Source organism: Anolis sagrei, chromosome 5 (assembly GCF_037176765.1).
Source record: "Anolis sagrei isolate rAnoSag1 chromosome 5, rAnoSag1.mat, whole genome shotgun sequence".
In the NCBI taxonomy this organism is placed as follows: Eukaryota; Metazoa; Chordata; class Lepidosauria; order Squamata; family Dactyloidae; genus Anolis; species Anolis sagrei.
The window spans coordinates 108324116-108339063 of record NC_090025.1 but is presented as its reverse complement, the minus strand read 5'-3'; the positions used below and the strand labels follow the sequence as shown (position 1 = coordinate 108339063).

General features: G+C 44.1%; 1 protein-coding gene across 1 annotated transcript in view; it reads right to left on the bottom strand.

Moving 5' to 3' along the window:
• The window catches only part of CD38 (CD38 molecule), a 34995-nt gene that overhangs the window by 10394 nt on the left and 9653 nt on the right, over positions 1–14948 (bottom strand). The window contains exons 2-4 of the mRNA XM_060777949.2: positions 8834–8963; positions 1475–1610; positions 984–1066 (exon numbers count right to left, since the gene is read on the bottom strand). Coding sequence (XP_060633932.2) covers positions 984–1066; positions 1475–1610; positions 8834–8963 — 349 coding nt within the window. The remainder of the gene's footprint in view (positions 1–983; positions 1067–1474; positions 1611–8833; positions 8964–14948) is intronic.

The window sequence follows — 14948 nt, the reverse complement described above, 5'->3', positions numbered from 1 at the left end:
CCAGCAACTTCAGCATTACCAAATGAGAAAATTGATCACTCCCAATTCCACCAGTATTCAAATTTTGGGTGTATCAGGTATTTGTGCTAAATTTGGTCCAGTGAATGAAAATACACCCTGCATATTTACATTATGACTCTTAACTAGCAAAATTACAGTTATGAAGTAGCAACGAAAATAACGTTATGGTTGGGGGTCACCACAACATGAGGACCTGTACTAAGGGGTCGCGGCATTAGGAAGGTTGAGAACCACTGGTCTAGATGTTCTCCGATGGCTGCCCCTCCCCCCCAAGTTGGGACATGGCACCTACCTTTACACCATCACTTGCCCTGACATCAGCAAGAGCGATGGGGCATTGAGGCAGAGGACCTCACAACCTCTGAGGATGCTTGCCACAGATGCAGGCAAAACATCAGGAGAGAATGCTTCTAGAACATGGCCATACAGCCCGAAAAACACCTACAACAATCCAGTGATTCTGGCCATGAAAGCCTTCAACAATACAGAGGAAGAAATGCTTCCTCCACCCCCCCTTTCCAGCACTCCCCGTCACTTTGGTTGGTGTCAGGACAAGTGACAGTGGAAAGGTAGGCACCATATCATGGCTGGAGACCACTGTAAAAGGAGGGAAAGGGCACTGCTATTCTGTGTCCCATTGCCCATGAGGCCAGGGAATGTGGAATGGCAGTCGGGAGCAGTTCCGGGGGGAGGGGGGACCTACCCAACTGCCCCCACTACCTCTAAGTCGAGGAAAAAAACTCAATCCAAATCTAAATTACTGGCCTAAGTAATCAGTGTAGATAGGGCCATTACTTCTGTAACTGATCCAGTGTGTCTACTGTAACTAAATTATCAACTGGATTTAGGACTTTATTTTATTTAGGACTTTATTTTCATTAATCTTTTTATATTATCAAATATTGTTACATGATAGATTATTGAATGTCTTTTAATACTGAAGAGGGTTCTAAAGAACATACCATCTTGGAAGCCATTTTCCAATATATTGTACCTGGGTTACTTTCACATTCGGTCCATTTTGGGCAAGACTTGTAGTTTATTCCTAAAATAAAGAAATTTTAAAACATAAATAAATATCTAGTGCTCTGTGAAGCAAAAAGAATTAGGATTTCCTATAATCTCTCACTTTTTCTCTATCCCCCTCCCTCTTTCATATTAATCCTTCTATTAATATGATCTTACACATTATATTTTCTGTTTTCTCCCTAATATAAGAAAATGTTTTGTACTTGTGTGCATAATGTAGAACTTTTCTATTCCACTGATTTTTTTCATCAAAAATTCATTTAGTTGCCTCCTGCTAATTCACTATAGAAACCTTCCTTCTGCAGACACAAAATTCTTCCCATTACAAATCTCTTAAGAATGTCATGGAAATATCTGCCCCCCTCCATATGCTCCTCCACCAAAAATCATGTATCTCTTGCACAGAATTGGAAACTCTTCTTACCTGGACTAGAGGGGTCTCCACACCACGAAATGCCATCCGCTATATAGCCTAGCAGAGTATCCTCCAAAGTGACAAAATCCTGATTAGCTTTAGTGTAACGATGGACAAGGTTACCTGTCTTGCTCCAGAATAGTGACTGCAAACAGAAAAACAATAAAGAACATAGTGTACTGGTTTGAATACTGGACACCAGAGTTTGATTCCTACCTTAGCCATGAAGATCCAGAAAGTTGTGATAGGGCCACTATAAGTCAGAAACAACAGCAACAATAATATATTTCCTCCTATTTATATCATCCAAGCGTGTTTTCTAAGTTTTTAATTTTAATCTGTTTTAACTCTGTTTTAATATGTTGCAATTTTTGAAATGTTTAGGTAATTGTTGTTGAGGCACAACGTGTGTGCCACTGTAAGCCGCCTTGAGTCCCCGTCGGGGTAGAGAAGAGTGGGGTACAAGTAAGGCAAATAAATAAATAAATACATACATACATACATACATATTACATTTGGCTCGAAGTACTGCTGTAATGTTTATCTATAATACTCGAAATGTCTGGTACAAAGAACAGGATTCACCCTTCCCCCCAAGTCCATGCATAGAACTCAAATGGAGAAACTGCTGAATTTTGTGTTGTTGAAGGCTTTCATGGCCAGAATCACTGGGTTGCTGTGAGTTTTCCAGGCTGAATGGCCATGTTCCAGAAGCATTCTCTCCTGACGTTTTGCCCACATCTATGACGGACATCCCCAGAGGTTGGAAGTCTAATTTCCAACAGTCCTCACAACCTCCGAGGATGACTGCCATAGATGGGGCAAAACATCAGGAGAGAATGCTTCTGGAACATAGCCATACAGCCCAAAAAATCCACAGCAACCCAGCTGAATTTTGTTTCAACATTGGTATTAGGATCATCTGGAGAGGCCCTGCTCGCGCTCCCACCTGCATCGCAAGCGCAATTGGTGGGGATGAGAGAGAGAGCCTTCTCGATGGTGACCCCTCGACTCTGGAACTCACTTCCTAAGGACATCAGGCAGGCCCCAACTTTGGCAGTCTTTAGAAGGAGCTTGAAAATGTGGTTGTTCCAGTGTGCCTTCCCAGAATAATGAACCCGTAGCACTTTGTCCTCTAAAGCACTTTACATTGATTTAAGTCTGCCCATATGCCCCCTACCAACGCCCCACCTCTTTATCTCGTCCATGACCAGCATCATTTTAAATCTTAATTACATTTGGCCTAGCCATAGATTTTAAAAGTATGCTGTATTATTGTCAATCTCCTATGTTATTGTCTATGTGATTTATTTTATTTGCATGTATTGTTGTTGTTATTGCTTGTATTTTGTGTTGCGGGCTTGGCCTCATGTAAGCCGCACCGAGTCCTTTGGGGAGATGGTAGCAGGGTATAAATAAAGGTATTATTATTATTATTATTATTATTATTATTATTACGGGATGGCATCCTCCATGAGACTTGAGGGCAGCTGGGTAGTTCTAGGGATGCAGTATGAGTCATACCACACTGTACTTCTTATTTATTTGCTATATTTTATTTGCTATATTTATATACCGCCGTTTCTCAGCCTAGCCGGCGACTCAACGCGGTTTACAACATAATATAACAATCAACAGTAAAAAAGTTAAAAGCATAAAAAACATAAAAAACATAAAAACACAATTCATACATCAATACCAATCCAGTTCGACTCTTAACTAAAAACGTGATCCAGTTCGTCATCCATGTTGCCAGTCCTTTAGTCAGTTACCATTCGTTGCATTGGGTTAACCAAATGCCTGCTTAAACATCCAGGTCTTCAATCTTCTTCGGAATATCATCAATGAAGGGGCTGATCTTACCTCCAAGGGCAGGGCGTTCCATAGCCGCGGGGCCACCACAGAAAAGGCCCTGTCTCTCGTACCCACCAGCCGCACCTGTGAAGCAGGCGGGATAGAGAGCAGGGCCTCCCCAGAAGATCTTAGGGTCCTGGCGGGCTGATAGGCCGAGATACGTTCGGATAGGTAAGTTGGGCCAGAACCGTTTAGGGCTTTAAAGGCCAACGCCAGCACTTTGAATTGAGCCCGGTAGCAGATCGGCAGCCAGTGGAGCTGGTGCAGCAGAGGAGTTGTATGCTCCCTGCGCTCCGCTCCCGTTAGTATCATTGCTGCCGAACGTTGGACTAGTTGGAGCTTCCGGGCCGTCTTCAAAGGCAACCCCACGTAGAGAGCGTTGCAGTAGTCCAAACGGGATGTAACCAGAGCGTGGACTACCGTGGCCAAGTCAGACTTCCCAAGGTACGGGCGCAGTTGGCGCACGAGTTTTAACTGTGCGAATGCTCCCCTGGTCACCGCCGAAACCTGGGGCTCCAGGCTCAGCGATGAGTCCAGGATCACACCCAAACTGCGAACCTGCGTCTTCAGGGGGAGTGCGACCCCATCCAACACAGGCTGTAACCCTATACCCTGTTCGGCCTTGCGACTGACCAGGAGTACCTCTGTCTTGTCTGGATTCAATTTCAATTTGTTCGCCCCCATCCAGACCGTCACAGCGGCCAAGCACCGGTTCAGGACCTCGACAGCCTCCTTAGTAGCACATGGAAAGGAGTGACAGAGTTGGACATCATCCGCGTACAGATGACATCGCACTCCGAAACTCCGGATGATCTCACCCAGCGGCTTCATGTAAATGTTAAACAACATGGGAGACAGTATTGAGCCCTGAGGAACCCCACAAGACAAAGGTTGTGGGGTTGAACAGGAGTCTCCCAGTAACACCTTCTGAGACCGACCCTCGAGGAATGAGCAGAGCCACTGTAAAACAGTTCCTCCAAGACCCATTCCCGCGAGGCGTCTCAGAAGGATACCGTGGTCGACAGTATCGAAGGCCGCTGAGAGGTCCAGAAGCACCAACAGGGACACACTCCCCCTGTCGAGCTCCCGGCGCAGATCATCCACTAAGGCGACCAAGGCTGTCTCAGTACCGTGCCCCGGCCTGAAGCCAGACTGTGCCGGATCCAGATAATCCGTGTCTACCAAGAAAGCGTGGAGTTGTAAGGCCACCACACGTTCCAGGACTTTGCCCAAAAAGGGGAGATTGGAAACAGGCCGGAAGTTGACGAATTGAGTGGGGTCCAGTGATGGTTTCTTCAACAGCGGTTTTATTACAGCTTGCTTTAAGCTGGCTGGAAAGATGCCTTCCCGGAGGGAGGCATTAACCACCACCTTCACCCACTCGGCCAATCCCCCTCTGGCCTCCTTCAGAAGCCAGGATGGGCAGGGGTCTAGGATGCATGTGGTAGCTCTCATTCCTCCAAGCACCTTGTCCACATCCTCGGATTGAACCAATTGAAATGAATCCATCAAAACCGGACAAGCAGATGCTCGTGTTACATCCTCAGAGACTGCCGTTAATATGGTGTCCAGACCAGAGCGGATCAAAGCGACTTTGTCTGCAAAGAACTGAGCAAAGGCTTCACAGCGAGCTGCCGAGTCATCAGGGCACCCATCCTGAATGGTGGGTTTTAACAGGCCTCTGACAACTCGGAACAGTTCGGCCGGACGGTTCTTTGCAGACGCAATAGTGGCCGCAAAGAAGGTCTTCTTTGCGGCTTTTATTGCCGCGGCATATGCCCTTAAGAAGGACATAAACCGTGTTCGATTTGGCTCGCTCGGATTCGAACGCCACACGCTCTCTAGTTCCCTCTTCTTTCGCTTCAACGCTGCCAGCTCCTCAGTGAACCAAGGAGCTGGTTTAGCTCGGCTACTTGAGAGGGGACGTTCTGGAGCGATCATGTTTATTGCCCTAGTCATCTCCCCATTCCAGAGAGCGACCAGGGCATCAACAGGATCACCAACCGAGGCGGCAGGAAATTCCCCAAGAGCCGTCAGGAATCCATCCGGATCCATAAGCCTCCTGGGGCGGACCAACTTAATGGGTCCTCCACCTCTGCAGAGGTTAGGGGGTGCAGTTAATCTAAAGCTGACCAGGTGGTGGTCGGTCCATGGCAACGGAGAGATGGATAACTCCTCAACACCGCCACCTTCCTCCCATCCCTGGCAGAAAACCAAGTCCAATGTATGTCCAGCACTGTGGGTGGGGCCAGATACCTGTTGGGACAGCCCCATGGTTGCCATGGTAGACATGAAGTCCTGAGCCGCTCCCGATAGGGTGGTCTCGGCGTGGACATTGAAGTCCCCCAGCACAAGCAGCCGCTGGGACTCCAATGCCAGGTCCGAGATCACCCCCGCTAGCTCAGTCAGGGAGTCTGTAGTGCAGCGAGGTGGACGGTACACTAACAGAATCCCTAATCTGTCCCGGTCACCCACCCTCAGGTGGACGCATTCAAAATTTGTTGACTGCGGGATGGGGGCCCTGGTCAGAAGAATGGAGTCTCTATAGATCACTGCAACCCCGCCTCCCCGCCCCCCGGATCTTGGTTGGTGCTGCACGGAGAAACCTGGCGGGCAAAGCTGGGTCAAATTCACACCTCCAGCTTCGTCCAGCCAGGTCTCCGTGATGCACGCCAGATCTGCCCGTTCATCCAGGATTAAATCCTGGATGAAAGCTGTTTTGCCATTGACAGATCTGGCGTTCAACAGCACCACCTTCAATCCGGGGGGACCGCCGACCTGGTTACACCAATTCACCATATCAGGAGACCGAGTTGGAGTTACTAATGTTGTTGTACGATCCCTAGGCCGAATTCGAGGTCTCCTTTTCCCGTATCTCCCCATCCCCACCACGACTTCTATGGGGGCTCCCCGACCAATGGAACACCCTCCCTCCTCCATGACGCAGTCTACCTTCCAATTTTCACCCCATGCTTCACTGCTGGTTATATGATTTATCACCGGTTTAACTCGCACTGGGATCTCCAATTCACTCCCCTCCTTACCTCTCCCGCAGGCAGCTAACAGCAGTGTTACAAGATACCAGGAGATCGGAACTAGCATGGGTGGTAGATGTTAGCAGTCTCAATAAAGCTACCAAAGTTCGTAAAGTGCAGCTTGTGGTTGTATAAATCTTACAGTTCTTAAAGTGCAAAGGAGGATAGTAACACTCACACTAAAGCTACCAAAGTTCTTAAAGTGCAGCCAGTGGTTGTAGCAACCTCCCAGGTCTTAAAGTGCAAAAGGTTATTGAGATTGTTCTAAAGTGCTAAAATAAGGTGCGTCATGGAGGAACCCCAATTTCAGAAGCTAGGGACTAGCACCTGGATAGTAACCAATACAGTACAGGATAACAATTTAAAGTGCTAAAGGATTAAGGTGCTGATAATATAAAGTGCTAGAATTGTACAAAATAACAGCACCACCTAATCTGTTGGTAGAGATGTTAAGACACACAAAATCAAGGCAATGAACGACTGAAAATGGACCAAAAGGTGGATTGGTATTGGTCCTTCCGGAGATAAAGCTAGTGTCCGCAAGGATGATCAACGGCCGAAATCGGCCCGATGGTAAAGGATGGACACGCAGGTGGACAGCACAGTAAATTGAACAGCACAGCGGTCGGCACAATAGATTAAACAGCACAGGTAGTCGGCACAATAGATAGTTAGTCAGCACACGTCGGACAACCAAGGTCGGTCAGCACAGCGTTGGCCTAAAGTTGGTAGCGTCGATGGCATACACAGTTTGGCCCCAGTGATGCTCTGGAGGGGTGCGATAACCGCACCACGAACCAAGATGGCGGCCGCGTCAAGACCTGGGGCGACAACTCAAGCCACCCCGGGGTCCTAGCGCCGCACGCCGACAAGGCCAGCAAACTGCGAGTTATCCCGGCCCCAAAAGCTCCGGTCGACTAATCTGTGGTTTGGGAGGGAGCGTGCTCGGACCCAACTAGAGGTGGGCCTCGCTCCACCTCCACTCTTCTCTTCTGGGGAGCCGACTCGCACGGCTGAAGCAGCCAGATGTCCGAGGCTGCAGCTGGAACGCAAACCGGCTGGGCCGAGCAGGAGGGGGCGCCGTGGGTGAAAACAGCCCTCTCGGAGGTCAGTCTGCCAGCCCGCTGGGCGGCCAAGCAGCCGAACAAAGCCTCCACTTCTCCGTCCAGGTACAACGTCCAAGCTAAGATTATCGAAGCTGGAGACTGGAGGGTGTAAGGGGGTCCAGAAGGGGTCCAGTAGCTGGGAGGTAGGGAGCTTGGGGCCAACAATGGCGGTGGCCCAGTTGTCTTCTCCTTTCCTCCTTCCCCGTTTGTTCGTCTTCTTTCTCCGACGCTCCCCGAAAGGTCTCCAAGCTCACTTTCGTGACCCTGGGAATTACTGTTTGTGTGGGGGCGGTTTTTTTAGGAGTCCAAAAGGGGAAATAGAGCCAGAATAAGGTAAATTGAGGCCCCTCTCTTACCCTGGGAAGAAGGTTCGCTGCTTACCACGCCGCCATCATTTTGAGTAATTTGTAGTTTGTAGTTTGCAAATAGTTCGACTTCAAAGAGCTCCCATTCAAACAAATACTTTACTCTTATGTCCAGTCTCTATGGGTAGCTTATTCAGCAAGTTTCCTTTCTGTGCTCTTTGCTCTTTCTTCCCTCCGTTTCCTTTATCTCTCTTTACTTTTTGTCTCTTTGTAACTCCAATTAATTAATCTTAATGGAGGCGGTAAGCCGCAATACCATCCCATTAGGTCGGCGTCCTCATTCCGGGTCTTATCTTCAAGGTCTCTCGTTGCCAGTAGAGGTTTCCAAGGAAACCCCCCCTCGCTGCGTGCCTTGGAGGAATGCCAACACACTTTATCTGTCGTTGTTGGGGGGTGATATTACTCCCCCGACCCCTTAGGTGAGGTTTCAGCTTTGGAGCTCGAGGAGCCTCAGCAAGCTGCTGCAGCCTCCATGCTGCCTCCACCCTTAAGCAAACTCATATGGGGAACCAGCAGAGTTTTCCACTCAGTGCGATAGGGACTGGCACTATAAACACACTCATTGACTATACTGTTTCTTTCCTGGAAATTTACAGTGGAATGGGAAAAATTCATTAATAGCCATACCTTGGAAAAATATCAGCGGTTACCATTTATAATCACCTCTCCAATTTTGGGATAGCTCATGAAAAAGCAATGTTGGCGATCTAGTGCATAGATAACATTATGTAACACAATATTTGTTCTTGGGTTATAAATGTCATTTTCTAATTGGCTCTATCATGAAAACATGGAAAATGTTCAGTAAACTGCAAAAAAATGTTTTTGTTGTTTGCACAAAAGGTTAAATATAGCATATTAAAAATGACACATTGAAAGGTCACGGGTTACTAAAAATACCCTTTATGAAGAAAATGAAGTCAATATGGAATAAGGGTAGTAAACTTTTTCCAACGAATCCAGCAGAATAAAAGAGTACAAAAACGCTCCAAAAGTCCTGAGGCTTACCTTGTTACAAGGGATAGAATGCCTTGCCATGTCCATCAGAGGCTGGTAATCTTTCTCAGTTATGCTGCATGGGTCCTTGTACATAAATGCCTTTTCAAAGAGTTCCCAAATTTTGAGGCAGTCTTTATTTCTGCCGAGAAAAACAATGTGGGCAGTCAGAAAATGGCTGCACTTCAACCCACCTTGCATAGGAAGAAAACATCTTTGGTTAGGTTTATACAAGTCTGAGAATTTGCTTTTCTCTATTGTAAATAGATTTTGTGACGCTATGCTACTGCTCAAAAGATTATTTGCAGTAGAACTTTGTAAGCACAAATATATCATGTGATAAGACAACAACCTTAAGGCAAGTTCTCGCCAACTGAAAAGTGATTTTAGTATGGACCAAGGCACACTGAGATGGCGGCCCCTTCTACACTGTCATATAAAATCCAGATTATATGCTTTGAGCTGTACTATATGGCAGTGTAGACTAATATAATCAAGTTCAAAGTAGATAATATAATAGAATCATAAAATTATAGAGTTGGAGGAGACCTTGTGAACCATTCAGTCCAACCCCCTGCCAAGAACCAGAAAAATCACATTCAAAGCACCCCCGACAGATGGCCATCCAGCCTCTACTTAAAAACCGCCAAAGAAGGAGCTTCCACCACACTCTGGGGCAGAGAGTTCCACTGCTGAACAGCTCTCACAGGAAGTTCTTCCTAATGTTTAGGTGGAATCTCCTTCCGTGTAGTTTGGAGCCATTGTTCCATGTCCTAGTCTCCAGGGCAGCAGAAAACAAGTTTGCTCCCTCCTCCATATGACTTCCCCTCACATATTTATACATGGTCATTATGTCTCCTCTCGGCATTCTCTTCTGCAGGCTAAACATGCCTATATGGACTATCCCCGTATGCCAGTGTAGAAGGGGCCAGAGAGAATGAATGGATATGTCTATCCCACATGCTGCTCCAGTCAGTCATATGCAGGTTTGAGTTTTGCGGATTTGATTGAAATGTTCACCCTAGAAATTTCTCAGTCTTCCAGTCTGACTCTATGGTTACATTTCACCAGGCATTGACCATAAAGTCAAATGGACCTAGAGATTCCTAGAGAACACTTCTCTGGGAATTTCTAGTTCCTTCAGCGCAGTTCTACGGCCAACTACTGGCAGAAGGTGATTATAGAATCTCTCATTTAAAAATAGTGAAACAAGGCTGTAGTTGCCGGGAAAGGGGGTGAGAACATTGCCCCTCCCATGAAAATTCTGTCTCCCAATGAAATTATCCTTCAGCCCACAAATTTCAAGTAGTGCAATAATGTAAAACTACATTTGAGTATTTACAAATATAGTATAGGCATTCAAAGAAAATGGAGACAAAGGTATCAAGGGAAAAAAACACAGAGCAAATATAAAAGTTTCTTGTGTGGAATATGTTCAATATTTTTTCTTTTTGCAATGCTAGACATTTGGGGACGGCAAAATTTATTTAGAGCTTGATTGATCTTTCTCAGAATCATACTATAACTTGATGTAAGATTAAATACTGCCACCATGTGGAAGAAAAAAACCCACAAAAAGTATTTGTGAAAAACTTAATTAAAAGTAAAACAAAGTTTTGGGTGCTGCATGGGTAACAGCGCAAAGTTTTGAAATAATTTTCTGAGTTTTTTTGTATGTGAAAGCCATGGTTTGAAAAGGTCTCCTCTGTGGCATCCCCTAATAAATTTGGGGCCATCTACACAAGACACAAACAACTATGCCCATCTACACAGGATGGTAGCCAGAGGGATAAAGTGATGCAAGAAAAAAGAGGGAAAGGAGAAATTGCTCCCTCGTTTTCCAAATCCCTTCTCGAATAGCCTCATTGTTTTGGCTATCATCATTACAGAGGCCAAGCACCATTGTCATTTCCAGTGGTCATCACAAAGGCCAGATAGGCAGAGAAATGAAAGTGGCATTCCTTGTCCATTGTCTGCCAAGCCTAGGAAAAGCTATATGGCAGTATGGACAGCCGTAGATGCTTCCTGAATAGGAAACAATTGTTTACACTTGTCTTAAAAGTGGTAAGCTTTGGAGCATCCCATGACTTTTCTTAATGTGGGACAAGGATGCAACACCTGGAAAATAAACCATGTGCATCATGTGGCTGTCATGGAGTCCATCCACCCAGGAGATCTATATGATTCCCTTCTTGAGGAAACTGCGTCATCTGGCATGCCTTCAGCCTGTACTTGAATTTTTCATACCTGCTCATTCAGTTAATTCTCCTGAGTTGTGTTAGTTTATATACAAACTAGCTGTACCCGCCACACATTGCTGTGGACAAACTTCCCTCTTTCTCTCATCCTTTCTCTCTCTCCTTCCTTCCTCCCCTCTTTCCTTCCTTCCTTCCCTTTTTTTCTTTCATTCTCTCCTTCCTTCCTTCTCTACCTCTTTTCTTCCTTCCCCTCCCCTCCCCTTTTCTTTCCCTTCCTCTTTCTCCCATTTCTTCCTTCTCTACCTATTCTTGGACTGCAACACCCAGCAGTTCTCCTGATCTACCTACCTACCTACCTACTTATCTATCTATCTGGAGGATCGCTGGGAGTTGCAGTCCAGGAATAGCAAATTGGAAATATGCAGGGATTGGGATGCTCTCAAAGAAATCCAAGGAGAAGAAAGCTTACAGCTTGGAAGCAGTGCATTTGCATCCTCCTCCTCTCCTAAAGGGCCAAGTCTAGGGGATGCTGGGAGCTGTAGTCCAAAAAAGAGTGTGGATAAGCTATTGTGTGTTTTGTTGTTTTGTGCATGCACTGTAGTGTTTTTTTTTTGGGGGGGGTTGCTTTTAAAGTCCCTTCCGCAGTGTTTTTCAGTGTTTTTATGAGTGATGGTCACTCGTTGGCCTGATAGGTGTCTTGTGTCCAAATTTCATGTCAATTCACTCAGTGGTTTTTGAGTTATGTTAATCCCACAAACAAACATTGCATTTTTATTTAGAAGATCACATTTATCAACATGTTCCAGACTTTTTCTTCCAGTGATCCAACAGTCAGGTCATATTACCACACTAAACAGATTGACTTCTGCCAAGTTCACAGATCTAGTGAAATTGTTTATTCACTTTTAGAGTGTAATATACATTCTAGAACGAATGCAGTTCGACACCACTTTAACTGTCATGGCTTAATACTGTTCAAAAGAAAGAAAGAAAGAAAGAAAGAAAGAAAGAAAGAAAGGACTTTGTTTCCCACTCCATGATTTTTGGCTTGCTCCCCTTGGGCATGGTGATTCCAAACAGTTGTGAAAAAGTGTCCCACAATCTCTCAGATATTTTCTGTCGCAACTTAAACCATCTCAAACCACAAAGACAGGACGGTTCTTCATTTTTGAAGAAATTTATTTGCAGCCAGTAAGAGAAGTCGGAACATTTATTAACAAAGATTAGTTGCAATTTGCATTGCAAAGAAAAAAATAAATGGTTATTAAACAGTGTTTCTAAGCTTTTGAATTTTTCGGTTTTTATTTCCCTTTTTGTAAATGCCTAGATATTGAACGTTGTTTGAATTTAGAAAGGCAGTGCTCTTTCAAGCTTTCTAATTTGTTTCTAAAACGTCTTGCCAATTTCAGAGGTTTTGAAAAGGTGGCATTTCAAAGGTTCTTTGTAAGCTTTGTTTGTCTTTAGTTTACTACTGCCTAGAAAGCCCCAGACACAAGTGACCTATTTCATAGCCAGAATGCATCTGATGCAACTAAACTTGAAGAATGGGCAAATTTGCTGGCAAGGATTTGTTTTAAAACAAAACAATGGTATAGGAATGTTACATACAAAGTAATGAGAATGGCATATGAAACCATCCTGATATACAAGCAAGTATTAATTTATTATTTTATTTCCCATATTTGTATCCTGTCTTTCTCACTCCAGAGGAGACTCAAGGCAGCCTTACAACAGGCAGTAATTTGATGCCATACATACATATATGAAATAAACAATTACAATTAAAGCCAAACAATTAAAACATGAATTATTAAAACATAAATTAAAATCATGCCATCCAAAACATAATCCAGGGCTGTTTCATTTGTCAATCACAAGTACACACAGTTGGATCTAGAATACTTCAAAACATGCTTCATGCCATATACAAATCATGTGAAACACTGCTTAACAAAATAGGACTCTGAAAACTAGTGATTTCAAGGTCCTACATTTTCAGATGTTGGGTACATCTACACTTTAGAATTAATGCCATTTGACACCACATTAACTGCAATGGCTCACTTCTATGGAAATCTAGGAGTTGTAACTTTAGCCTTCTCTGTCAAAAAGTGCTGGTGCCTCTCCAAACTACAAATCCCAGCATTTTATAGCACTGAGCCATGGCAGTTAAAGTGGTGTCAAGCTACTTTCATTCTACATGTAGATGCACCCTCAGCTCCAGTGTAAGCTTGAAAAAAACTACATTACAAAGAAATAAATGCATTAATGAGGAAAAATGATGGACAAAGAACTCTTGCTAGAACTGTAGTGAGTAATTGGACTCAAGGTCCTTTCACATTTCTCAATTATAGCACTATGAATCCACTTGGATTATCCTAACCCCATCCTGCATCACTTCAGAGTTTATAACTTGATGAAGAACTAGAACTTTCTTGGTAAGAGGTCAAAAAGCCCTTCGGGCAAGATTAATTCTAACACTAAAATAATATTATAAATAATAAAAAATACGATTTACAGTAAATAGGATTGTAAATACAGTGTGTGTGTACATACCAGCTGTCCCCTGCCCAGTCTGCTGATTTGGAAAATAAAGTAATGAGAAAGTGTTGGTTTCTAATATATGTAATGTGTTGATGCTTGTGAGTAAACAGTATTTCTTGCTGTTTCTTTGTCAGTGTTGATGTGGCGATTGTCTCGTTTGCCCACTCTGGAACATACAACATATAGTTGTCCTTCTTTAGGGGTTTCTTTCAAATCTATGTGTGTGTGTGTGTGTATGTGTGTGTATGTGAATTATACATATCTATCTATATCTACGGCATATAGTTGTCCTTCTTTAGGGGTTTCTTTCAAATCTATGTGTGTGTGTGTGTGTATGTGTGTGTATGTGAATTATACATATCTATCTATATCTACGGCTCGATGGCTCTTTGTCAGGAGGGCTTTGATTATGTTTTCTTGCCCTGGTGAAGGGAGCTGGACTGGATGGTCTTAAGTATGGGGGTTCTGTGTGAGAAGTTTGCCCCAATTCTGTCATTGGTGGGGTTCAGAATGCTCTTTGATTGTAGGTGAACTATAAATCCCAGTAACTACAACTCCCAAATGTCAAGGTCTATTTCCCCAAACTCCATCTGTGTTCATATTTGGGCATATGGAATATTCATGCCAAGTTTGGTCCAGACCCATCGTTTCAGTCCACAGTGCTGTCTGGATGTAGGTGAACTACAACTCCCAAACTCAAGATCAATGTCCACCAAACCCTTCTAGTGTTTTCTGTTGATTATGAGAATCTTGTATGCCACGTTTGGTTCAATTCCATCATTGGCAGAGTTCAGAATGCTCTTTGATTGTAGGTGAACTATAAATCCCAACAACTAAAACTCCCAAATGACAATTTTTTTTGAGTGAAGGACATACATTGGGTTGTTAGGTGTATGCTGTCCCAATTTGGTGTCAATTTGTCCAGTGGTTTTTGAGTTATGTTAATCCCACAAACTAACATTACATTTTTATTTATATAGATAGTGTCCCTACTTCACAGATTGTCACTTATCGCAGGTTGTCTTGGAACATAACACCTACGATAAGTGAGGGAGCACTGTATTCTCATTATTAACTTATGTCCATTTATCTTTCGGCACCGAGGCTGCCCTGTTTCCTCAATGCAGAATGCTGAAGGGCACTGCTGACAGAGGATGACATATGATATCAGAGAATGAGAATCAATCCATTACTACATCAATCCATTACTACAATGTTCATGTTAAGATTGTATTAAGTATGTTGTAAAGGTCAACCCCAAGCCATTCCTATGGAGAGGCAATCACTTAAAACATTCTTTGTAAACCGTTTTCATGTGCAATTTACTGATAGTTCAAAATGTATCTTAAGAATATTGCTCTCTGGGTAGATTTGACAGGGGCAAA